Source organism: Xenopus tropicalis, chromosome 4 (assembly GCF_000004195.4).
Source record: "Xenopus tropicalis strain Nigerian chromosome 4, UCB_Xtro_10.0, whole genome shotgun sequence".
In the NCBI taxonomy this organism is placed as follows: Eukaryota; Metazoa; Chordata; class Amphibia; order Anura; family Pipidae; genus Xenopus; species Xenopus tropicalis.
Genome location: NC_030680.2, coordinates 32,731,808 through 32,759,289, shown reverse-complemented (window position 1 = coordinate 32,759,289; position 27,482 = coordinate 32,731,808). Strand labels below are relative to the sequence as shown.

The 27,482-nt window shown below is 39.6% G+C and overlaps 1 protein-coding gene across 1 annotated transcript; it reads right to left on the bottom strand.

Moving 5' to 3' along the window:
• Window positions 1–1,472: 1,472 nt before the first annotated feature.
• Window positions 1,473–12,606, bottom strand: LOC116410345 (solute carrier family 22 member 6-like). Its single transcript, XM_031900627.1, has 11 exons — window positions 12,503–12,606; window positions 11,187–11,880; window positions 10,742–10,845; window positions 9,951–10,105; window positions 7,733–7,901; window positions 5,720–5,843; window positions 5,489–5,619; window positions 5,043–5,257; window positions 4,017–4,125; window positions 3,309–3,512; window positions 1,473–2,136 (listed from the first exon to the last, which is right to left on the bottom strand). Exons 2-11 carry the CDS (start codon window positions 11,493–11,495, stop codon window positions 2,061–2,063), a joined length of 1,596 nt encoding a protein of 531 aa, XP_031756487.1. The 5' UTR covers window positions 11,496–11,880; window positions 12,503–12,606; the 3' UTR covers window positions 1,473–2,060.
• Window positions 12,607–27,482: the final 14,876 nt, after the last annotated feature.

The following is a 27,482-nucleotide window of genomic DNA, read 5'->3' as shown; positions in this document are numbered from 1 at the left end:
CAGCACCATATGCAGAAAGAGGTACAACTGTAGAGCACAGAGTAGGGTTGGCACCTTTTGAAATTGCAGTGTCCAGGTAGGGGTTGGGGAGATGATGTTTCTAACAATCCTGACAGGCAGTTTTCACCTGGACACCCTTTCTAAAACCGGGCTGCCTGGGTGAAAACCAGAAATGTAACGCAGAATTGTGTCCGTGGACATTTAGAGCTATACCCTTTTTTTGCTGTTCTGACTTAGACTCCTTGTTTATAAATAAGCACAATTGTAACATTCTATCATAATGTGATCTTCTAAAACATCTGTACGCTATTTAAAAGCTTGTGTTATCTTCCATTTATTTTCCCTAAATGAAAGTAAATAATAATTTCCTAACCTATAATATGTTTAGTAACTATTTTTATCTGCACATTCCTTACAGCTGCTGAGAAAACCTCTATAGACTGCAGTAGCAGCATGCCTAATAAATTATGCCCTTGTTAGTACTGTCATTTTAGAATTACCTTATATCAGTCCTGGTCCCTGGACAAGGTTCATTTGCTTTACAATTCCCTTAATGTGGTTCAGCAAGCATGTAAGTTGTGATAAGAGCAAATTTTTGATGGTTAAATTCAGTTTTATTGCAATTGCTGTTTTTAGTCACTAAAGGGCAGTGTGTGGTGCAGGTAGTTTGTATAGTGTGAAGTGGAGACCTCAGATGAGAGTCAATACCAGTATTCAAGTCATGTAAGGGAAGATATTATAAAGCTAGTTTTAGAGGTAAAGAGCCAGGAATAGGCCAGCTAGCCAGGCAGTGCGGGTCCTAATGAGGGTTTAGAACCCAATGGGCACTTGGTGAAAGGGTCAGTATTACCAAGCTCCTTATAAACCATTGTCGGCGTACTCATTAGTGTGTGCTAACTAGACTAGGAGGACCTTGTTCATCTAGAAGCACTGTGTGGACCTCTAGTTTATTAGTCATCAAAGCAGTGGCTGGCCTTTTTTGGGTTAATCATCCCTTGAGGGACTAATGTTGTTTGGGGCCCATTTAGCTTGAAAGAATGTTAGAGATAAGGATAGGAAAACTTTGCTGTATCAGCCATTCATCAATAGGTTTAAAAATATCTGGGGGAAGAGGTAAGTGTTTAACACTAAATCTAGCCTTTAAATGACCTTCTAGCTTTTGGGGGTTTCTAGAAGAACAAATAGGCATTATGCCAAAGTTCCACCCTGGCACTGATCCAGGCTCCCTCAGGAGGGCAACCCCATTGTTTGGGAACTGCTGCTCTAAAGTGTGCATTACAACAGTGGTGTTGGGTAAAGGCAAAGCTGCCACATTGCATAGGTTATTTTAGCCTCCCAAAAGCAGGACTTTGCAATAAGACCAAGAGGAATTAGTGTAGTGTAGCTGAATAGAAAATAAGCCAACAAAAACATAGACATAAATAATATATTTCTCCACAAAAATGTTTTAACAGATATTTAGCCACACAGTGTTTATATAATTTATACACAAGTTTTAATATTATAAATTAATTAGACAACTTAAATATGTACATATATTTTGTCTACATGTTTTAACATGTATCCTTTTTTTGGTCCTTGCCTTGACTTAACCAGTAAGTCATTTGGTCACTTTGGCTTCAGTGCAACAGGCAGGCAAATCGTTATACTTATTCTTCTTGCTACGTAGTTAAAGCTTTTTCTTGTCAGTCTTTCAAAGCCTTGTAGTTCCCGATATTTATTTTTTTCTTCATACAATTCCTCATCTTCATTATATTTGTCTCGTGCTTATCCTTGCTGCTTTCTCTCTTAACTTTGTATGCCTCAAATTTGTCAGCCCATTGCAGCATCGGCTCCTGTTTATAAAATAAAGATGGTCTATCTGTCCATCCATATACATCACAGGAGGTGATGAAGGCAGCCAGTTTAAATTGCAGCCTTTGAATAAAGCACATTCCATATATGCACCTTGGTTTTTCACTCTCCTATTAAAATCACAATCTTGGTAGCTTTGTGTTGCTATGTCCCAGATGGTGGGACATTTTCTACATATGTCCCAGATGGTGGCAGCAGTGGAACTTTTAGAATCTGGTTGAATAAACAACACTGATCACAATTTCGTCTTCTCGTTCTCTGGGGGTGACTTTCTGTCGGGCCCTGTAATGAAAGATCAAAGTCATTTCGTTATTTCTGCCTCTCTACAACATAAATTATGGATCACAGGTTGAAATACCCTGGAAGTGTAACAAGTAATAACTAGTGAATAAGCATACTTAGTAACATTGCCTGTTTCCCCCAGAAATTCAGAACTGGGTAAGTAACATAAGAGTGTGGGTAATAATAATAGTTAATGTTAGTAATAGTCAGGCCTACATCACACCTTTTCCACCCTTCTCACTTCTGTTTTGTCTATTATAAACACCAACCTTGTGCAGATCAGTTATACAAGGGCTTTCCAACCCATTCTACTCTAGTTGGGGTTCCTCCTGACAATCTTTTGTTGTCAGAGTGCTGGGAATTACATATAATTTACATCTATAGGGCACACTTTGGATGACTCTAACATACAATATATCCATAGTATATATTTCAGCTACTTGCACAAGCTTGCCCAGAGTGGCAATCTGTGGATTCTGGCAAATGCTGGAGGGGCTGATGTAAGATGCTAGTCAGTATACCCATGGAATTTAGTAACATAGTAATTTAGGTTGAAAAAAGACACGTCCATCAAGTTCATCCTTAATGCAGAGGAAACCAAAAAAACACAGGGGGAATTTTGGACAATAGCACAAAAAGTCCTATTAATTATGTTATACATAAGGTGAAACCATACCTCTAAACATTGCTGGTCTCTATGAAAATACACTACATAAAACATTTTATATGTAAATAAAAATAAAATAAAGCCTTTTCATAAAACCCACTGTATGAACCATGGGATAATCCTATAAAAATAACTGCCATTCTATCCTGGCTTGTATGAGGCGCTGTACTCACAAACAAAGCAAGGGCACACATACATACAAGTTACATCAACCAATGAATGGACAGAGCTGTGCCCTTTACTCCTACACTGCTTCCTGTTACAGGTAGAACCTACATTGTTTTCCGTCACGTGATCAGTGATTGGCACAGAGAACATCACAAAATGGTGGCTTAAGGTAAAGGATGAGGAAGGGGAATAGCAACCGATATGTAAATGCAAGTTAGCTAAGATCCTTCATAGGTAAGTTATTATGTTAATCAACATTAACTGTTTGTTAAGTATTAGTTTTAAAGGCATGTTTTAATTTATATAGTAAAAATACAAAGTACTTCAAGGCACTGACCTGTCTTCAACTTCCTGTATGGTGTCAGGGAGGGGTGCATTGTGCAGTTCAGGCAGGAAAAGAGCAGTGATCCCAGAGACAATAGAAGATACTCCAAACAACAGTAAGGGAAGAAAAGGGTATGAACTTCTGGCCATCAGTACTACTGGAGAAACAATTCCCCCAAGACGAGCCATCATGGTTGTAAGGCCCATACCACTTTGCCTGCAAGTCAAAATGTTGGTTCTCGGTTTAAAGTGAAGTGGAATGAGAAAATTAATATAGGTAAATCCTTCAGTTATATCTATCATATTATATATCATAATTGGCTTTGATTGGCTGTGATTTTACATTTATTGTTATACTAGCCTTTGCTATTCCATTATATCCATTTGTTTTTTAGACCAAGCCCCATATTGATTGTGTTTCATCACTGGGTCTCTTTAAGTGTGCTGTATGATAATCAACTGTGGGATTCGCCTGATTAGGGCATGTGGGGCAGAGATCTGATTGTTCGAAGACCTAAACAGATGGGCAGATCTTAATAGTATAGCCAGCTTAAGAATCAATAGGGAATGATAGGAATTTATAAGGTTAAGTCTCAAAAGCCAAAATTACTGTTTTTAATGATCTCATGTAAGATCACCTGCATATTTGTACAAAATTGCAGTAAAACAAAGTGAGCATGGGGTTGCATGGAACATTACTGTTTGTTTCTTTGGAACCTACCTGACTACTGTAGGAAACAGCTCTCCACTATAGAGATAGGAACACAACGAGGAGGCAGAGAGGCAGCCCTTGCCCAGGACCACAAAAACTATTCGTAGCAAAGGAAAATCTGAAATATACAGAGGATTTTTTTCAGAAAAATCCATATATAATGCTATGACGTTTTCATGTTTACATCCTGCACAATAATTTAGCAGACAAAGGATTGCATAACAGGCACAGAACCCTTGAAAAAGTCCTCTGCAGTGCCCAGTCCCAAGAGGAGCAGGATCTGAATTGAGGACATTTGAAGGTTAATTGCTACAACCTGATTCTCAATGTCAGGGAAATGTATTTGGTAGTAGTATGTCTTTCAAGATTTAAATAGAACTATCTTCTATATTTGCATTTCTTTAAACTGTAAACATAGAAACCTAGAATATATTAGAAATGTATTACTATTTTGTCTACTGCTTAGGGCACTGATCAGTGTTGGACTACATCTTGGCCATCCCTGTGTCTAGCTGCATGAATGCTGATATTTTCCTTGTTGGCCCTTTTCCAATTCAAACCAGGATCTGTCATTGTTCAGACTCTCTGGGAAATACTATTGGCAGAATATTTCATTTGTAAATGTATTCCATCATGATGTGACCACATAGTTGCTAATTTTTTTCAGTTTCTGAAAAACTAAGCTAGTACACTTTGGCCCACCACCATATGCCCCCCTTTGGCTATACCTGCTTGATAAGCAGTCTGGTTGGTAGACTGGATATACCTTGGTGTATCTAGCTTATTACATTCAGATACAGTATTGTAAATTACATGAGAATCAGAAGATTCCTCTCAAACAACCGTAACAACCCTTTAGTAGACATTCTGTTGAAGTTATAGCTGCTAGTATGTTTGGCTTTGGAACTCAAGGACTAGTAGTAAGTAACCAGGAGAACATTGTAAAGAATAGTACATTTTTAAGGCATTTCATGCATCTAAAGAACTGGATTAAATGTCAAGGAGTTGCAATTCTACAATACCTTTCCAACTTACCCTGAGGTATGGCCATAGTCAAAAGGAGTAGGGCTCCAGCACAAAAGAGAGTTCCAGACTGCACACATCGCCTACCGAGGAAGCTGAGGGCTATAGTGCACATAAACTTGGCAACAAGGTCTATACCTCCAAAAATGACCTGGACCACATGAGGGCCATAGCTGAAAACAGGCAGATCCATCGAAAGGCCAAAATATGACATATTGATGGAAAAACTGTAAAAAGGGGAAAGAAAAAACATGAGTTTTAGAAAAAAAGTAAATAATCCTACAATTTTTCTTCAATTACGTGTAGATCCAGTATTTTCAAAGCTGAATATTTTTGATATATACAGCAAAATTCAGTTGCAGTGTGCACTTATATCTCAAAATGGCAGGAATTCAGGTGTAATGGTGGATACATTTATTAAAAGACAGATTGGCAAAACAAAGCAAAACACTACTGACCTTATACACAGCATACAGCACGAGATCCTCCTCATGCCCCGGGTCCTAAACAGGTCTAACCAGGAGGAGGAGGCAGCCAACTTTGGGTTTTCGTTTTTTGATGATTCTTCTTGTAGTTCACACTGTAACATCTGTGTGTAGAGAAGGCATGCACTTGGAACACATTCAATTTGTTTTTGTGTAACATCTAATGCTGAATTGTTTGTGACCCTTTTGTATGCCCTTTCTTACCTCCAGGCTGATTTTCTGTCCCTCTTCCTTTCTTCCATTCAGTTTTGCAACTCTCTGTAGATTTTTTAGTGCTCTTTCTGGTTTGTTGTTTACCATCAGCCAGCGGAAAGATTCCGGAAGCCACCTGCAATGCATGGAGAGAATTTAGGTGAGAATTCCATTCAGGTAACTGACCATATGGAATGATAATGATGAGCAAGACACAATTTTCCAAAGCCTATTTTTTGCTTAAAGGAGAACTAAAGCTTAAACAACGAATTAGAAATGTGGCAACTTATGTTTTGGGATTCTGTACCAGCCCAAGGTCACTGCACTGAACATTCTCTGGGCTGGATTCAGAGCCAACATGAACTAACAGTCTACTATTTACTAATCAGCCTTATATTGTTTTTATTCTATAAGTACAGTATATTGTGAGTTGGTCCCTAAGCTCAGTAAGTGACAGCAGCACAGAGCATGTAAAGTAAATCAGCAGAAAAAAAAGAAGGGGAGCTACTGGGGCATCATTGGAGGAACAGATCTTCCCTGCTAAAGGGCTGTGGTTGCCTTGGGCTCGTACAGTGGCCCGAAACATAATGTACAGGTATCAGATCCCCCTATCCGGAAACCCATTATCCAGAAAGTTCCGAATTACGGAAAGGCCATCTCCCATAGACTCCATTTTAATCAATAATTCACATTTTTAAAAATGGTTTCCTTTTTCTCTGTAATCATAAAACAGAACCTTGTACTTGATCCCAACTAAGGTATAATAAATCCTTATTGGAGCCAAAACAATCCTATTGGATTTAATTACTGTTTAAATAAATCTTTAAGTAGACTTAAGGTAGGAGATCTGAATTACAGAAAGAACCCTTATCTGGAATACCCCAGGTCCCGAGCATTCTGGATAATGGGTCTCATACCTTTACAGCATTTCTGCACTACTTCATTAGTTACACTTTAGTTCTCCTTTAAAATGTTTTTATGTCAGGAGGTTTTGGCAACACTAAAGACCTTCCAGTTACTATATGGGTACAGCTGGGCATACCTGTACAGTATCGATATTCCATATGTGTATGCTTGCCCTGCTTAATATGTACTATAAATAATAGGCAGGTCTGAATATATTACTTATTGATTCACCGGCCACCAGGGCATGGTGCTTTGGCAGATGAGGCAGTCAAGAGTATTACAGTGCCTTCACCTCCTGATGTTCAAATTGTTCACTCTGTTACGCCAGCAGTCAGAACAATATCTTTTATGGCCCCTTGTTTGGTATCAGTCTGTTCAGCTGGCAGACTGATTGTTCAGATACTGGCCGTGTATGGGCAAATTAAATGGGACTGAACTTGGATTCGACTGACTGGGATCACATACTGCAACTATTGCCCAAATACCCGAGTATCATAAAATATCATTAGAAGTGATGCAAACTATTTAGGTTTAGTCTAATTTATTTAAGTGTTATTGCATTTGTTGCTGGGAGAATGTGTGGCTATTGTTTAGGACCCTGAGAAGCTAATTTACTAATAAGGGGCTAAATTGCACAAATGCAGTCACCCATGGTCAGATTTCTACTTTCATTTGTAAACCGGAGTAAACTGGTCAAAGCTTTTTGCTGATTGGTTGCTATGGGTCATTGCATGGGTTCAATAACTGCCATTGTTACTAAAATAACTAAGCCTTAATTTTGAAAAGTGGAGGGTTTCTTACAGAAGTGCAATGTGATATTGCCATTCCCTCGATTTACAACTGCTTAAGGAACCACAAATAGGATGCTATTTAGGGCAACGACTCACTTCTATGTCTAAAAAATTCATTGTATAGATCTGTGTATGCTTAGCAATTCTTCTTAAGAATAAAGGGTATAATATAAAGGTTTTAGTCTAGGCTAGAGTAGCATCATTCTATGCTAATCTCACTTTCTAAAGCCTTTCTCCAAATTTTCCAAACTGTGTTATAAAAAGTTGACAAAAAGGCCATACACCATTGATATTGATGCTTATCAATAGTCTATAGACACAAGCTTACCAGGAATAGAGGAAAAAGATGAAAAAGGGCAAGGAAATTGCCAGCTGCAACCAACGCCAGTCTCTCAGGGCATAAGCAAGCCCTGCCAACAGCACCTGCCCAGATGTACTGCAATAACCCTGTATGGCGACAACCAGGGTACGGGACTTTGGGGGCACCAACTCTAAACCTGTAAGGAATTGAGAGTTATGATATATGAGTAAAATATGATCTTCAGACTTGAAATCATAGCAATTTGCTCATCAACTTCTATTTAGCTAATAATGTACCAAGATGACAAAAACCCTACCCAAATCTGTTTTCATTTGTCTCAAAAAACCTTGCTTCCTGACATTGTAATAATGTCCCTGCAGTATAACTATATATATGATTTTACAGTGGTTCAAAAATGTTTGTGAACCCTTTAATATTTTCTATATTTTTATATGTATGTGATCTAAAACATCTAATTCAAAACATGTCCTAAAAGTACATGAAGAAAACCTAGTTAAACAAATGAAACAAAAAATATTATATTTGGTCATGTATTTATTGAAAAAAATCAGACTGGTGAGTGAAAGACCCTGTTTTATTTAAAGAATGGAGATCCTGCAAAGCCTGATCACACATAGAACACATTTTTGGATGTGTATCATGGCTTGAACAAGGGAGGTGTCTGAGTACCTCAGATAAAGAGTTGTTGATGCCCTATAAAGATGGAAAAGGCTGCAAGACCATCTCTAAAGAGTTTAGACTTCACCAATCACCAACCAACCACCAAATGCTAACTATCTACAGTTTGCTAAAGATCATGTGAATAAACCAGAAGGATACTGGAAGAATGTGTGGATAGATAAAGCCTAAACAGAACTTTTTGGCTTAAATGAGGAGCGTTACATTTGGAGAAGGAAAAACAGTGCATTCCAACATAAGAACCTTATCCCATCTGCAAAACATGGTGGTTTGAGTGTTGTAGTTTGGGCCTGTTTTAGTGAATCTGGGCCCAGATGGATTGCCATCATCGATGGAACAATGAATTCTGAACTATACAATACTTTTTGTTTAATAAGGTTTTTCTTGTCTACTTTTAGGACTTGATGTTATATAGAAAATTTTTAAGGGTTCACAAACTTTCAAGCACCGCTGTATATCATGCTGTTGTCAGGATTAAGATTACTATTTTAAAACTATTTTATATTATTGTAACTTAAATTGATCAACTGTTACGCTGACCATTTCCAATAATGGCCTTTTATGAGCTTCCTTCAGTGTACGGATAGGTTCAAAAGACTATGGGATTTTCAAAACTGCCCTATAGATATACTTGCGGGCTTGGCGAGGCACGTGGGCATGCCATCTTGCACCCCCTACCTTGCAAGCTACAACTGAGCAAGCCTGGCACAAGGTTTTTTCTCATGGAAAGAGCAAAGCTGGCAGCAAGGCCCTGGACAGACCCTTATAAATGAGGCCTTTAATGTCCATAGGTAGGTTAGATGAGCAGTTTTTAAGCTCCAAATCAGAAGCTGTGCTTAATCATCAGAAGAATTATCTTTGCTGCTCAGCTACCCACCCCTCTGAAAACAGTGGATGGAATCTGCACAATTTCATATTACTGTTATTGGATTTACACTATGGCAGCCTGCCATCACTTATGTAGAGAGACAGAGAATAAATCAAACAAATTCTCTAGATATAATAATAAAAAGACTATCATTGCAGACAAATGGGAAGAATCTGTTTGATGTTTCCTAAGGTGGAGAGGCACATAGCTTTCATGGTCTGTTTCAAGCTAAATAATACATTAATACAAGTGCACTCATTGTTTTTCTCTTTATGGTTATAGCAAAAATAATCCTGATTTATAAAGGCACAAACACTTTTTCCTTTGCTTAAACATTTACTGATTATACAAAAACAACCTCTTCATACAGTGGCATAACTATAAGGGGGAGCAGACTCTGTAGTTAAGGGGGGGGGGTGGATCACAGTACATGCATGGTTGGTATAATGGGGCTTGCCACCACCAATACAGGGTAGATGAGCCCCAGAACTTTTTCATATGCTGGAGGACCCAAGACTATAAAGTTACTCTCCTGATATGGTATGGGAGTTGTCGTTACTGTTTCTTTCATACTAATGGAGCATTTGCTTTGCACCAGATTTCTCCAGTAATGTGTTAGTTATGTCTTCTGAAATGTTGTATCCTGTAAACCTAATTTTGTAGCCTGAACAGACTTACTTAAGCAGAAGTAATTGAGAAGAAGTCCAGACAATCCAACGCCTAATAACAGCCGGAAGCAGCAGTAGGTACTGAAATTGGGGGAAAATGCAGCTCCAGTGCCCATCACCCCGATCATAAAGAGAGAGCACAGCAGAATAGCACGCCGCCCATACCTGCACAGAACAAAAAGTGGCCTTAAATCATTGAGCAAACTGATTTTGCAAAGTAGTGCCTCTGTGAGGAGATACATATTAAAAAGTACTTGCGCAAACAAAAATGGCTCCCTTTTAAAACACGCTTGCAGTTGAAACCACTGCTTACAAATGCAAGGGCATCTAAGGATAATCAGAAATTTTATCCACTGACTTACACTGAAGTCAAATGGGATCTTGGTATGCACCCATTTATATTGGCACCATCACATAACGCTATTCTGGTACAGTAGGAAACACACTATATTTTATTGTCAGAAATGAAATCCAACAATCACTAGACATGATTTCTGAGTCCCCAGTGTCCGTTTGGATCTGTTTCTTTAGGCGCATAGTCTTTGCAGCAGCACTATATAATATATATACACATATATATATAAATGTCCAAAAGACTTCAGCACTCCCAAAATCCCAAACAGCTGACCCAGGTGCTACTAAATAGGCATTGTCATACAAAATCTGAGATAGAGAGTTGCACACCGGGATCCTTTAAAAAGATAGGTCAACGTTTTGGTCTCCTTCTAAGACCTTTCTCAAGACCACATATATTATACATATGGAACTATGCACAAGGGCTAAAGCTGGATCTGTACTTACCTATCAGAAAGATGGCCGAATATGAGCGCACCCAGTAGCACTCCAGCCATAAACAGAGATTGTGCGAGTTCCTTCAGAGACTCCAAACCACACACAAGGTCCCACTGAGAAGCAATAAAATATTGGTACTAAATTACATTTTATACATTGACCTTTCCTTGCGCACCTAATATTAACGCTCATATGTATTGTTATTAGACCTGGACTGGCAATCAGTAAATACTGGCAAATGACATAGGGGATGCCCTTAGCAGTCACTATTTATTGGGCTGGTGGGGGCTGTTTGGGACTCTGTGTACTATAAATGCCAGGCCCATTCCTGCTCTAGGATATAAGGCCTTGTGATAGATTTAATGGCATCTACAGATTTATTTTTGAAGTTCTATAGCAACAAATATAAACATTGATTTATATGCCATGTATATTGAACATGAATCTACTGTACCTCTGTCACAATAGTAGAGGAGAAGATGCTTTTGTCATAGGCCCAGCCTGTTTTGCACGACTCCATTATTACAATTCCTGTATCATTAACCGCCACCCTCTGACATATCTCATGACCAAGCCTTTGAACCGCAGGGTTGAATTCATCAGTGACATTTACTCTGCAGTGATAGCCAGGGACTCCCGCGCTGAAATTTTGCACCAGGTTGTGGCCATAAATAAAAAGAACCGGAATGGAGAGAAAAATGACTGTGAGGATCTGGAACAGTCCCATGCTGCCCACCTTTTCCACAAGCTCAGAGAATGCCATATTTGAAAGCCAACAAACAGACTAAAGTGTTATTGTGCGGCTGAAGTGATAAGCTGATGTCCCAGTTGAAGGAAGGAGAAGTTATCGGGAGATGTGTCTGTAAACAGTTTGCTCCAGATTCCGCATTAAAGGTAAGAAATTCTGCTTAAAGACCAGTCAAAAATATAAATATACATCCAGCTGAAATGCCCTGGACAACAGCCCAAGTTATGATGGATGAAAGTTATTATATTTAATGATTGTACAGGTTGGCCTTTGGTTTCGCTCTCTTTTTCTTAGATGTTGTGAAAGATGTAGCTGATATACTGTATCATAGCCAGGTGGATGTCTTCAGTTCTCTCACTGCTTATTGTTACATTAAGAGCAAGAAGGATCTTGGTTCTTTCTAGACAAAAGATAAAAACATGGAATTTGTCTTGGGAAATTCTAGAAGAAAAGGTCAGGCTTAGCAGATAAGGTACTGGCATTTCAAACCCATATAAAAAGAACTGCCTTTTTTGCATTTTTGTATACATTTTCTTTTTTTCTTTTTGCACCAAGGCATAGAGCTGACTAAGTGTGTCCCTAAGCCAATGCTTATAATATATATATATATATATATATATATCTGTATCTTGAGAAAGGCTCTAGGCCAGAGCCGAAACGTTGATATGATGGCAACTTTGAAAAAAAGATCGAATTTTTTAAGCTAAAGACCCTGGAGTGCGCTCATTAGCAGTTAAGTATATTTGATATTTCCCAACGGCACCCGGGCACTATTCTACAGTAATCGTGAGTGCGGATCGCTTTTCTGAATATATATATATATATATATATATATAAAAAATACTGTATACTGTTATATATAAAGGTACTAGTGACAGCACTCAGAGCATTTCTCAGTTGATTTAATAAAGAAATAATATATATATATATCTATTCAAGTAATTAATATATTCCTATAATGATACATTTTTAAGAAATATACTATCTGCTAAATACTATTACTTAGTAAATGCAATTCAAACCTTAAAGCCAAAAGCTTCCCACTGAGTTCCTGCTATCAATAGCTGCCCAGGAGCAATGATGTTGTATGGAGCAGGTCTTCCCTCATAGCACACACAGACAGTCTCAGGATGCTCTGGGGTGAACAGAAAACGCAGTCTATTTTTATAACCAACCCTGTTAAACTTTTATCCAATCTCAGTTGCCAGATGTCCCAATTATGATGACTCTTTTCCTAATAGAGTACCGGATGTCACAGCATTTAAGTGTGTCCTTTAACCTTTCCCAGTTTGTCATTATAATGAAGGTAATTTTTTGTCCATAGCATTGAGAAGCATTGTTAAGTATTTATTTGTGTGTGTGTCTGTACACAAACACACACACACGCAGTTGGGCTCAGTGTACAGCAGCACAGAAGATGAGCAGGGGTGCTAGGATCACATTAAAAGAATCACATTAAATGGGTCATTTACTTCTCTCACAGGAAGAAGTGCAAGAGCACTAAGCATGGCCAGTGTCGTAATTTTATGGACACGGTCCCCCGGCAAGATTTTTTGCTCCAAGCCACCATCGACCTGATGAAAGCAAGGGTTAGCAAAAAAAATTGTGGGTCACCCACAAAGCAAATTAAAAAAAAAAAATCACGGGTCACCCACAGTTTCATGTGCATCATAGGTCACCTGTGGGCCCACCTACAAAAGAAGCAAGCCCTTGCCCTTCCATGGCCATGGGGTCTGCTTCTTCTGTAGCAACGCCACTGTCATCCATTTTTGCCTGTAGAGAACGGTAGTGCTGTGCACCTTGTGCCAGATAAATCTGCTGTGGCATTCAGATTCAGATGCCACTCTTTAACTAACACATCAGAAAGACATGTACGTTAGGGTGATGGTACACAGGGAGATCATTCGCCTGCAGTTAAATCTCTGCTACCTCAGGCAACTAATCCCCCCGATATGCCTTCCAAATGGCACTGGTCAGTGGACAGGCATACTCAGTTCTTCGGTTTATGAAATTGCCTGAAATTTCATGCGCAGAAAACTTTGGGGGACTTCAGAAAATGAAGCCCCACATATGTCTCCCCACTGTAATTCACTTTATTGCTGGTAAAAAGGCATTTTGGGGAGATTAGTTGCCTGCGGTAGCAGAGATTTAACTGCAGGCAACTAATTTCCCAGTGTGCCATTGCTCACAGTACGCGTATTTAAGCGCTAAGCAATTGTTAATTCACATGACCAGCACTTGCTGATGATTTCTCTTCTCTTTTAAGGGAAGGGGGGTTATTTAGAGTATTTGGTCCCCTTCTACAGAGCTACAAAATGGCTGGGGGGCCAAATGCTTGAAATCACCCTGTCTGCCATTATCTTTAAGCTTTTACTGTTTCAGCTCTTATTTTAATCTTAGCTAAAAATCACATTGTTGCTCAGTCTTTCTGAGCACAACTTTCCTTACTGCGTTAAGGTGCCCATGGATGAACATTTTTCTTTACAGTATTTAGTTATGCTTGTGTATGCAGCACTGCATGTCTCTTACCACACATTAAGGGGCATGTATCAAAATGTGAGATTAGAGCTCACCACAGAAAAACTTCTCTACTCTATTCATTCCTATGGGATTTTTAGAAAAGTTTTTATCAAATGGTGAACTCTAACTCTAATCCATTAATAAATAAACTTCTAAAAATCCCATAGGAATGAATAGAAAGTGGGTGCATTTTGCAGCAGTGAGCTCTAATCTCACATTTTGATATATCTGCCCCTGATAGCACTAACAGGAGGACAAGAGGCATATACAAACTACATAAATGTATAGTTATATTAAGGTTTTATATCAAGGTGAGAAAAGAGAGACAAGAAGTGGGATATCCCTGCCCTGTCCCTAGAGCTTACCCCATATGTTTCATTTAGCAGCAGATTTACTCAATTCAGTAAATTTACTTTATTGTGAATAGACAGTTCTCCACAAATATCAGCATCTCCACAAACCTATTTGCCTGCAGTTGTGTTTCTAATAATTCCCTTACTAAAATGCCTTGCTGAGAGCATTTCATTCATGCGTTGCTACCCCGTGCTGCAGGGATAATTGCTGTATTAGTGGGTGTATATCACTTATGTACATCACATATGGTGCATTTATTTTTACATATGGAGCGTAAAGTATTTGTTATTTTTTAAAGGGGAAGTAACTAATTCTAGTTTGCCCACTTAATTTACTTAGATATTAATTGACAGACTGACCCTAACAGAATCTGGGTTGTGCCATGGCTGCTGGACACACAATCCTCCCCTCATTCTCTGGTTACACAGGGTTGGAACTGGATGAGACTGCTTTCTTCATGTGTTGCTGAGACAGCCATAATAAAAAATGATGTCCAACAACCTATTTGTGGATAAATCTCTATTTGTTCAACATTTACTGCTGCTTTATTAATGTCATTGGGGTTGTCATTAGCTGTTCTCAAGGTACTTTGGAATCGTCTCTCTCTTAATAACATAATTGCTGTGTTGAACACAAGCCACTGAATCTCACCTTAGTCAAAACAACCTGACAAAGTTCAAACAAATTACATTTTCTCTTTTAGAAGAAATGCAGAGAGTGAGACTTTGCTGTATTATATAAGCACTGGCTGTTTGCTCCTCAGAACTTCATGCATTACATTTCCTAGGTACAGTAGTGGAGCATTTGACTGTGTGCACCAACATTTACATCTCCTCCTGAGGTACCGTCTTGCTCACTGGAGACTTTTCACTACCAGAACACAAGGTCCCAGCTCATTTTTTTGACAATGACTTTATTTTGTGTAGTGCATGATACAGTTCATTCTAATGTGGAAGCAGTCATGGCATTATGTATCAACCTTTTAAAATTTGTTTTACCAATTCACTGGGGGCAGTGACAAAAGGGGTTGGGCCAATGCAATAAATGGCAGAATGGTATGGCAGTGATGTCACAGGGGTGGAGCTGCGGAACATCAGGCAGCTAGAAAGTGGATTGAGGCGGGTTGAGAGCTAAGGTAGTCGGGCCAGGAGCTAAATTTAGGGATATGACAAATTTAGAAGCAACTATATTGCTGGTAAATTTGTAATACCAGCCCTGACCTTGGCGGGTGTTTTACCGGGGACGTGGCATCCCTAGCTGTAACAAGTGACGGACTGTAAGGAAGCAGAACCAGCAGCACCTTAGCTAAAAGACCATAGGGGTTATTTAGCAAAACCCCTGGGTGCAAAGGCAATGTTATTAATAGGGAAGAATGATAAAAAATATAAGAAAAGTTGGAAACCCTTCCCCTGTTAATTACATCACTGCACAAGACTGAGATTTTCCTGTTGCAGTCCTCACCCAGCAAGTCTAGATAGACCCACATTATGATCAGATCATTGTTCCAGGGTCCCATTGTTCTGATCAGACCAATTTAGTCCACCCATCCAGCATCAAATAAGGCAAAATATGCAGGATTGTTTTTGAATGTAAGTGCAAAAAGCTACACCTACACAGTGCTGCGCCTACACACATACAGTTGACATAAATCTACATCAACACATGACCATTCATCATTAGTTTGCATCCACGTTGGTAAAAAAAAATGCCAATTTGGGCCACTTTTTGCTCCGTTTTTGTTAATGACCCTGCCAAGCTTCATTCACCTTGGCAAAACCAGAAATCATAAGAGTACAGGTATTGGGTCCCTTATCCGGAAACCTGTTTTCCAGAAAGCTCCGAATTACGGAAAGCCTGTCTCCCATAGACTCCATTTTAATCAAATAATTCAGAATTTGAAAACTGCTTTCCTTTTTCTCTGTAATAATAAAACTAAGATATAAATAATCCTTATTGGACGCAAAACAATCCTATTGGGTTTAATTGATGTTTTATTGATTTTTTAGTAGACTTAAGGTATGGAGATCCAAATTACGGAAACACGCCTTATCCGGAATACCCTTGGTCACGTGCATTCTGTATAATGGGTCCCATACCTGCATTAGTATTTCATCCTGGCATAGTTTGTCAGTAGCTGGCAGTTCCTCCCTCTGCTGATTTACAGGACATGAATGAATGGAAGTGAATGTTCTGCTGACATTTATGGAAATTGCCCACGCTAACAATTTCTAGTCTGAATGTTAAAATCAACTCTGCTTCTCAGATTCCTGGATGCGAGTGTTTTGGCAGCACAGTCAAGAAGCAATTTCTGCCCAAGAATCACTGCCACATTCAATGATTGATTTACTTAAAGTTATATTTTTTCCCATTTAGATGTACAAATGTTAGCTGTCTATCTATTTTGTCTATCTACTTGTAAAATACAAAGTTTTATAGTGATCCAATGAAGCGCAGAATTGCCCACAAACAACATTAAGTCACCCTTTTGTGTGCTTTGCTTTTGAATTCATAAAAAACATGCACTTGCGTAAGTACTGGCGGGACAATAGTTACATTATGAAACATGAGTTAAGTACAATACTGGTTTCTCTCAGTGGAATCAGCGGCGGGCCTTGGGTTGGGAATGCCCAAGGCAAGTCCCCCCATAGACACTCCGCTCCTCACCTCTGATCAGACCCCATTGCCCACATGCAATGGTGATCGCCGGCGCACACCAAATCCCGGCTTCTTATGCTGAATTCGGACATCAGACTGACTTAAACTAGTGGCAGGCAGGCATAAAGGCACCCTGGGTAAGTGCTTCTCCTGCCTACATCTAGTTCTGGCCCTGAGTGGAAGGCAGTAAAGTTAAGGCTGAGTGGAAGGGCTCTTGTGCACCCGCAAGTGCAGTGGCCAAAGTGCAATTTTCCATGAAGGATAAAACAGAGACAATAAGTTAACAAAGCACAGGGAAAATATTTTAAAAAGTGCCTGGCGTCATTTGTGGGGTTTCACTGGTATTATTTCTGGTTTTCAGCATATGAGTGACATGTGAACCCTATTCTTCAGTGCAACTAATTGTGGCAGTTGACTTGGGGCACTGAGGGAACCTTGGAGCTGCTGCCTGGTCTGGCAGTGGTGGTAGTTCCAGGATTCCCCTTCATCAGTAGGTGCAGCAGCGCCTGATTTACGGCAAAAGGCAGGAAGGACCGATCAGTGTTGAGTGCAACTATATGGAAATGAAAGTGGTAGGGTTACCACCCAGCTGGTACTTGGTTGGCCCAGCCAGCGGGACACCAGAAAAAAACCTGGTGGGCCCTGTTAGACCCCTCCTACTCCACTGACCAAAAGGCCAGTATTACAAGAAAAAAAGGTGGCAACCCTAAAAAGTGGTTGTGACACGCAATGCAAGCGGGAAAATTGCAGGGACTGCAGCTGCACTTGTGGATGTAAATAAGCCCGATAGTTTTAGCTGCAGAGTAAAATTTAAATGTGGCTTCAGAAAATCACACAGTTACTACAAATTATTTTTCATTTTACTACAAACCCCCTCCAACCCCTGTGCAACACATTTAGAGATCAAATAGTCCTTATAAAAGCAGATGCAAGTGACATTGCACTAAAATGTTGTGTGTGTTGCACTTCCATATAGTTATACAAAGGGATACTGGGGAACACTGGAATTGCTGCTTCCCTGAATGTGGAGGTAATTCCGGGGTTCCTGCAGTGGGTTCTGTCAGTAGGGGTTATTTACAACTCCAGGGATCGCAGGTGCAAGAGCACTAAGGGGAGCAACAGCCCCTTCTAGGAGCACTTGTGCCCCCCTTTGTGCTATGCCTGGCTGAATGGTGAGCAAGGTAGGGGTGGGTAGAGGACGGAGGGGGAATGCCTAAGTGACAGACTTACAATATACTATGTTATTATATAGTATATTTAGAATTGTATTAGTATTATATAGTATATATAAAATAAAAAAGCACCCATACAAGGCTGATTCATAATTAATTCAGATCTTCATTAAATGGTAGCTCAAAAACCAGTGTCATTTGTATCAGAATATAATAATCATCCCTATAGAATCCACTTTTATGACTTGTGATCTTTAGTTTCTGCTTGATGGTTTACTACCAACCCTAAGCTTAGCTTCTCAACAACTTCCCAGAGCACACTGAGCATGGTGAGCTCCTGTGACAATTTTGAAAGGCTTAAAATCTTTAGGCTGGTGCAGTAAGTACAGTTTATAAAATATGGAATTTCCAGCCATATTTATTTATATGGTTTAGTCCTAAGGCTTTTTTAGCCAAAAAGGGGTTAGTTTATATTTAGACCAATGTATGTTGCAAAGGGAAAAAAGACAATTGGCTGAAATTAATACTTATGCTATACTTTCTTCCAGTCCTACTAAAATATACCAAGTCATTCTTTACAATCTCATTGATTCAGCAAATAAAATCCGGGTTATATTTACCCAGGCAATAGAATTTCTCAAAGTACCCTGTCCCATTACACCAATTTTCCACCACTTTCCAAAAGTTCATAAATCCATTATTCCCCCACCAGAAAGACCCACTGTAGCTGGTCACTGGAAGAACCCGTCTGAATTAATGGATAGTTATCTACAGCCCATGGTTTTACGCCTTCCCAACTACATGTGGGAAAGTGATCATATACTTTACATTATGCAGACTTTAGTATGGAATACTGTGTATCATTGGGCAACAGTTGACATGACTTCTTTATTCCTGTATCCCACATGAAAATGGTCTTAAAGCTTTATGATTTCATTTAGACAAATACAGTTTTACCAACCACCTCTTAAAGCATTCTTTAGGAATGCTATAGAATTCTCTATTCAATAATACCTATTACCTGCAGTAGTGAGTGATTGATTAATCACTATGGGTTATTCCTTGTGTGTACTGAAAACATCTTTTTTGTGAGCTTTGAATACACCTCGCCATACCCTTTTTAGGAAATACAACAGACAGAGTGAACGAATTATATCTGACTCCATGGAACTTGATATTACTCACAATAAAAAAAAGTCTTTAGATAAGGCGCCACCCTGCTTCCTTAATTATAGTAACCATATAGTAATTGTCAAATTGAATTGACAAAAAAAATCTATACATTCAAATCTTGAATTTGACTTGTCCTCCCTGTGTGTAATTTTGTATTTTGCAAGATTGTACAGTGCTGCGTACCTTTGTGGCACTTTATAAATAAAGTTATACATACATACATACATTCTGAGAACTGACCCTACTCTAGATAAGATACTGGCCAATGGTGTAGATTTGTTGCCCGCAGCTAATATCTTACCTCCTAGCCTTCTCAAGGAATATAATGGCCATAAAACAACACCTATATATTATCCCAGAGGGGCATGTTTAGATGTGTCACTTGTTCCCATGTACAATGCTTTAATACTTTTATATCTATAAATAATGGTAAATCATATGCTATTAAAGAATATATCAGTAGTAATACTAAATGTGTTATATATCTTTTGACTTGTATTAAATGTGGTTGCCAGTATGTGGGACTTTGGAACTTGCGGAGACAAGTATAAGGGAACACATCTCCGATATCAATTTATGTAGTGTTACTAAATACATTTATGTATTATAACAGTGAACATACTGTATATGAATTGTTTAGGTATAATATTGAATTTGATTCCTAATAGATTAAAAAGAGGTAGTAGCTATGGATACCTAACAATGAAAATCTATTGCTTAAATACCTTCCAGCAGCATACTGTGTGTTTCTTCAGTTTAAACCATGAGTGTGCGGCATCCCAAGCTCCTATGGGATGGAGTAATAGTGGGAAGGTTACAGCCATACAGAGAGAGCGGCCAGCCAAAGGGAGGACAGAAAGTGCATGCTAAGCAAGAACAAGAGGCTTTGTTGTGCATGTTCTTAGTGCTCTGCTACCTATAATAAGTACATGCTATGATTTAGCTGCTTTTAACAGATGTCTGATATTAAAGCAGACTAACGGTCTCCCTGTTACTAAAAGCTATTGCTATATTTAGTGTCCATTAGAGCTAATGACCAGCTGTTAGACTTACAGACAGGTTTTTTAGGGACCCAAATGATATTTTTCATAGAACATGTAGGGCCAAGTCAGCCAGAAAAGGTTTATGCTTGCCCCCCCCCCACTGCACCTAGAGGGAATTAAACTGTTTGCCACTATTACATGAAAAGACAGTGGCTACTGACTTTGACACCCTTGACTACTCTTGGACATACACAACATTAATCGAATGAATGAAGTCTGATCTGATGAACATGCCCAGATCTCTATCTGCATAGTCAGCTGTCTACTGCAGTGCTGTCCAACTTCTGTTGTACCGAGGGCCGGAATTTTTCCGACCTACGTGGTGGAGGGCCGATAATGGAAGCCAGTTTTGACCACTCCCCTTTTTGAAACCGCACCTACTTGAAACCACACCCATGTTATCACATGACCATACCCATATTAATGGTTGTAGTACAGCAAAAACCTGCCATACTCTGCCTGCCCTACCCTGCCTGTGTGTGCCATACTCGCCTTCCCTACCCTGCCTGTGTGTGCCATACTCTGCCTTCCCTACCCTGTCTGTGTGCCATACTTTCACTGTGTGTGCCATTCTTGGCTGGTTTGTGCCATACTTGGCCTGTGTGTGCCATACCCTGCCTGTGTGTGCCATACCCTGCCTGTGTGTGCCATACTCTGCCTTCATTACCCTGCCTGCATGTGCCATACTCTCACTGTGTTTGCCATTCTTGGCTGGTTTGTGCCATACTTGGCCTGTGTGTGCCATACTCTGCCTGCCCTACCCTGCCTGTGTGTGCCATACTCTGCTTGCCCTATGATGCCTGTGTGTATGGCACACACAGGCAGCCTACAGTGACACAATGCTGGCACTGCTCCTACAGTCTGCAAAATAACTATTTTTGCGGCCCGCGGGCCGCCAGTTGGACAGCACTGGTCTACTGAAATCATTCATTTCTGTAGGGTCATACTGTAGTTTCTCTGTAATTCCACTAGGGTACCCTCTCCTCCTCAGCTCAGCAGCGAGTATCCAGAGGCAGGATGGGTTTTTTGTTTTAATTTGCCATATAGGCACCCAAGGGCAACCCCCAAAAGCTGCCACCCTAGACACTGGCATTTCAACTACACAGAGGCCCAAATAGCCCTGCACCAACCCAATAAATAGTGACTGTCTATGGCACCTTACAGCATGCAAAGGTGCTGGTAGGACCAAGCAAGTCAAACCAGCTCATGTAGGCCATGAATATATATATATATATATATAACATTTTTTTATCCACCATTATGGATCAGATACTATTGGTAAGTAGACCCATATCACCTTTTATTACATAACCTCAGCATAACAATCTGTAAATTTTACATTGTATTACTGTATATTGAAGTTAACTTTACATTTACTTTACAGTTTCTAACTGTTGGTTGCTTCATCATTGCTTAAAAAAATGACTCTTTCTAAAAGTAGAAAATTTCATAAAATGAAATTGTTTTATTCATTATATTTCTTTAAGCCAATTGCTGTTGACACTAATGCTCCGGGTACAGCCGGGTTGGTTGGCTGAGCAGGAAGCAAAATAGGCCCTTGAAGATCACTGACGTAGTTCCAGCTTAACACAGCATGAATAATTAGCTTTCCCACCCCTGGATAATCAACTACAGCCCCCTATCAGAGGCCAAACAACTTCCGCTCCTACAGGAATGGACAATCACTAATTAACTATATTTTATGCTGCACCAAACTGACACTATTTTGACAATTAACTGTAAATTGACTGTGAGAGACAGAATTAGTTTGTTTTAACATTTGGGTTGCAAAGTCCAAGGCAAGTATAAAACGGAAATGTCGAACCAGCAGCCTGCCTGCCATTTTTCAAGCAAATGCCCATTTTCCTTTGCATTCTCTTTATGAGATGCTAGAAAACAACATAGGTAGTCAGGTCTGGACTGGGATTCAGAATAGGCCCTGGCATTTCAAGTACACAGAGGCCCAAACAGCCCTCACAGGCCCACTAAATAGTGACTGTCTGTGGCATCTTACAGCAGCCACTCTGGCATCTCAAGTACACAGAGACACAAACAGCCCCCCTACCAGCCCAATAAATAGTGACTGTCTGTGGCATCTTACAGCAGCCCCTCTGGCATTTGCCAGAATCCACCAATTGCCAGTCCAAGCCTGCTGGTAGTGTTCCTGTGGGTTAGGCAATTATGGCTTCAAAATTGGTCCGCATTTTTGAGCATTACTTGCTTTGACTGGCAGGGTCAAAGTAAATAAATCTACAAAGAGACAAATTTAAGCTGGAAATAGAGAAATAGCTTGGCTTTGCAATGCGCCTTAGGGTCAAACACCCAAGAATCTAGTTTATCAGTACTGCATTTTTTTAATACTCATAAATGGAAGACATTGACTCGAGTAAGCCATATGGGAACAATTTTTTATATTGATTCTTGTAATGCCGCTGTTATTTCTAGTGATGCCAGTGTTCTCAGCCACAACATCACTGAGCAATGACAAGCGCAGTATTTACTCAATTATTCAATATCTTATGATTATATTTTATAAGTTTCATTTCAGTGGTAGTTTTGGAAATAATATGGAATTCTTCAGGGTGACTTCTTGCAACACCTAGTCTGATACTCTCTGGCTATGGCTGAATAAGAACTAGCAGGATCCTGAACAGGTTTTGGCTCTAGGAGATGATATCAATTCATACCAGGAAGGACTACAGTTCAGACATTACTGCCATATCTTAATTTGATGTGTATGGGAGCTGATTATGTCTTATGTTACACAACCAATGGCACCAATATAATATTATTGGCTATTTATAATTAACATAATATATTAAAACAGTATCATACAGAAGTTTCTGTTAACATGTGGAGTGGCAAGGTCAAAGGTTCCAAGCAGTGAATGGGTTAAAATTGCAGTAGTTATCCTTAAAACTTTATGATGTAGAATATAGTACTTTATGATGATTTGTAACGAGTCTTATTATTTTTAAGTTTTGTTCTGTACCTCTCAGGCTCGCAATTTATACTGTTGGTAATGCTTAAAGGGATTCTGTTATGATTTTTATCATGTACTTTTCATTTCTAAATTACACTGTTTACGTAGCAAATAATTCACTCTACCATTTAACATTTTATTCCTAAACAAACAAATGTATTTTTAAGCTGTAATATTGGTGTGTAGGCAGCCATCTCAGTGCATTGTGCCTGAGTCTGAGCTTTCAGAAGGAGCCAGCGCTACACATTAGAACTGCTATCAGGTAACCTATTGTTTCTCCTACTCCCATGTAACTGTAGGAGTCCCAAGCCGGACTTGGATTTCTTACTACTGAGTGCTATTTTGATACCTACTGGGAGCTTATATCTTGCTCCTTCCCATTGTTATGTCCCACTGCGTGTGATATTTAGCCCATGATATTACGATAGCACGATATTACGCACGTAGCAGTTACTTTCAGAAAACTACTGTTCTGAAAATTACAATTTCCCTGAAAACTGGAGTATGCATCACTCTAGGGCCAACACATACTTGAAAAAATACGACTGCAAACTCCATGTTGTGTTGCCAAAAGCTCACAAACTGCAAATTTCTTTAAGTACTGCCTGCCCCAAGTAGGTGTTAATATTCGCACAGATCAATGCGATATTTTGTGCGTTTAACGCTTCATATGCTTTTGTGAATCATGTGTTAGTATTATTTCTATTCACTAATTAACGCAAAGCGTTAGAAATAACGCTTTGTGATGATGCGTTTTTCTGCACATGCGATATGCGGATTAACACCTGCGAAATCAGTACTTATTTATTGCATGCTTTTTAACGCAAAAAATCATGCAATAAGCGTTATAGACCTTTAGTGAATCGGCCCCTATGTGTTTTTGAAAAACAATGATGATTGTTGGTGATTTCAATGCAAAATCAATCTGCCGCTCCAAACTCCATTGCAAGAATATTGATAATAGCTGGTATATTATTGTTTCTGTATTAGTCCATCTGTGAGATCAGTGCATTCCAATCCAATCTGAAGCACGGCTGTAATTGTTAAAATAGTGGCATTTCCAGGACTAAGATTCAAAATAGGCCCTGGCATTTCCAGTACACAGGGGCCCTAACAGCCCCACTCCAGCCCAATTAATAGTGACTGTCTATGGCATCTTACAGCACAGCATTTACCAGAGACTACAGATTGCCAGTTTGGGCCTAGTGTTTGATGGCAAACTAACAAACTGACACAGCTATATTATTTTATAAATGTGTCAATTCGTTAAAAATTATTCAGAATTCTTAATAATGTGCCAGCTCAGTCTTTAATAAATCTGCCCTGTCATTTATGTGTTGGTTTCCTCCAGGTATTCCAGTTTCCTTCCAAACCATATAGTCATGTTAACTGGCTCCTGACAGAGACTGTAAGCTCCAGTAGGTTTGGGCTGAAATGAATAACAAACTAACAGGGTCAGACTGCCCAGAGTACAAGAAGATACCTCAGGGGGCCCCAGCAATGGACAATCCCTATCAGCTCTTTCTGTTTCTCCATAGGCTAAAAGCAATTCTGGCAACCCTGGATATCAGGTTTTATGGTGGGTCCAGGGAGGCCATTCCAACATTGTAAAGTTTATCATGCAAATCTCTAGTTTCTTCCTCGCTGAGCCCTTTAGCCCAACCTGCAGCCTGGATCTTGCCCTAGTGTACCCTCTACTTATTGTGCAAGGAAATATGCATGAGGCATGGCTCCACTAAAGGAAAGGTAAACTGGGAGGTAGGCACTGATCCAAATCAATTATACCTACAGTAATCATTGGTTCCTCCTGTAACTCAGTATCTTCCAAATGTTTAGGAATACGTTTTTCAAGTTAACAGTCCTTGCACTTTCTCACCAGCCTTTGACATGCTCTCCCTCTTATGAAGTAGTTAGTGGCTGTGATTAAATATTGCCTTCAGTACAGGATGTTTGTGTCCGAAACTGTGTATTATAAGCGCACCCTTTGCCCTCTTCCTGTTTGCATTTCCTAAATAATGCTAATAAGTACCAGAGGGTCATCTGAGCATGGCGTCCTACTTGGCATTATAATGTCTTTGTGTGTATGTTACTAAATATATGCTCGAGATAATAATAAAAAGTTTATTTTTAACTGGACAATATGCAATTAAACTGATTAAACAGGCGGTTCAATGTAAAAATGAGTGGCCTGTCATTTATACTGAGCAGACCATTACTAACAACTGTGGCTTTAACAGCCTATTTTGTAGCACAGAAAAGAATTGGCCAAATCGTGAACCCCTCACATGTTAAAGATGGGTGTTAGTGGTCAGTGAAGTTCCTGAGATTTCAACGATTCAGATAAGGTGCTGAGCTCCATGAAAACACTTGGTCAGACTTGGCCAGCAGGACACTGAGAAAAACAATCCTGTAGGCCCTGCCAACCCAGACCTCCTCCCCCCCAGGGGAACTTTGTGGGCTTCACCCCCCTCCATCACCAGTGCAAATAAAAGGAATGCGACTTGGTGTGCAGGAGGGGGTAGGCTGCCAGTGGATGGAGGAGTTCACAACTGGAGTGGGGGGGGGGGGGGCACAGAGATGGTAGTCCCAGTCCCAGTGCGCCTCCCACACCCCAGTCCGACACTATATGGCTCCTCATTACTTCCTCATCTGCCAATGTACTAAGCAGAATGGTGCATAACCAGATTACATTTTCGAACCTGCCAAGTGGCAAACAGGTTGATAGTTATGGTCTGGGCAACATAAAGATACCTAAAATGTTTGTGCGGTTTTATCAGGGATTAGGAAAACCAAACTGCCATAACTAAAATTATTGTACTTTTTTAGGGCTAAACATAGAATTTTATCTAGTAAGGGTACAAAAGAGACATCTAGTGTGCATTGAGAGAAACTGAATATCCCTATCAATGGTTTTCTCTAGTGATTATTATAGAGGGCCCAGGAGGTTTAGGGGGCCTAGTGTAGCACTGATTAAGCTGTTCCATTTTATGTTTTACAGGGGGCCCTGAAATGATTTTGTACTTCAGGTTGCTCTGAAGCTGACCCATATCTGTATATTCAGTGTATACACATATCAGGCAGAACGAATACTGAATTTAGGATGGTTACTTCCAGAAGAGAAAGCAGTCTTAATTAAAAATGTGTTCTGTAATTATTATGAAATAACACATTGGCTGTGTCCCTGGAATTTGGCTTGTGCTTATCTTGAAGCTGTGACTTTGGCCAATGTCACACACAGCCTTTTTTCTGTGGGTGGAAAGACATTTGGAAAACTGTGTATTTACAACTTTACCTTTAAGGGGGAAACAGTTCTTAGCAATGCTGCCTTGCAGCGCTGAGCTCCTGATTTTGATGCCAACCCAGACACAGCCTGCAGAAAGCTTTGTGTGATCCCCCCATGTCTGCGTAGGTTTCTCCACACACAAAAATAAAAACACACAAGCAGGTTAATAGCGTTCCAATCAGACTGATCCAAGTATAATTGATAGGGACTTAAATCTATCACTGTCAGTCCTGTAATTCTGTGAAGGGAATCAACCCTTCTTCTACATACAATTTGTCCTGTTGATTCTCTGGTTATCAAGAAAAAGGCAAATTACAGTTGATCTATTCTACTCAGATATATTTTAACTGCTCATTAATTAAAGCCTTGCTTCCTCTGTGGTAACACCCCTGTTTCCCAGTGATAACTTGTCTGTGTCAGACCTCAGTGGATCCCAGTGAGGATGTATTTCTTGTTTTAGCCCACTTAGACAAAGTGACTTGTATTAGTTTCATATTTAGGAAGAAATATGCAATAAGCCTTCTACCTTTAGAAGTATAACACAGAGAAGCAGCGTCTGCTGGAAATGTTATTGGCACCTATTGTGCTTGCATGGAGAAATCCATTTCCTGCAACTCATCTAGCTATTTCTGTTTCCTTACTGTAACACAACAGAAGCCCTATCTTGCCTTATGGCAGGAACACTAGTGGTCATATTTATTAGTGTGTAACCAGTGATGTTACCCATAGCAACCAGTCATAGCAAAGATCTGATTGGTTTGCTATAGTCAACATTACATTGATGTTAGCTTACACACTATAAAGATATGCCCCCTAGAT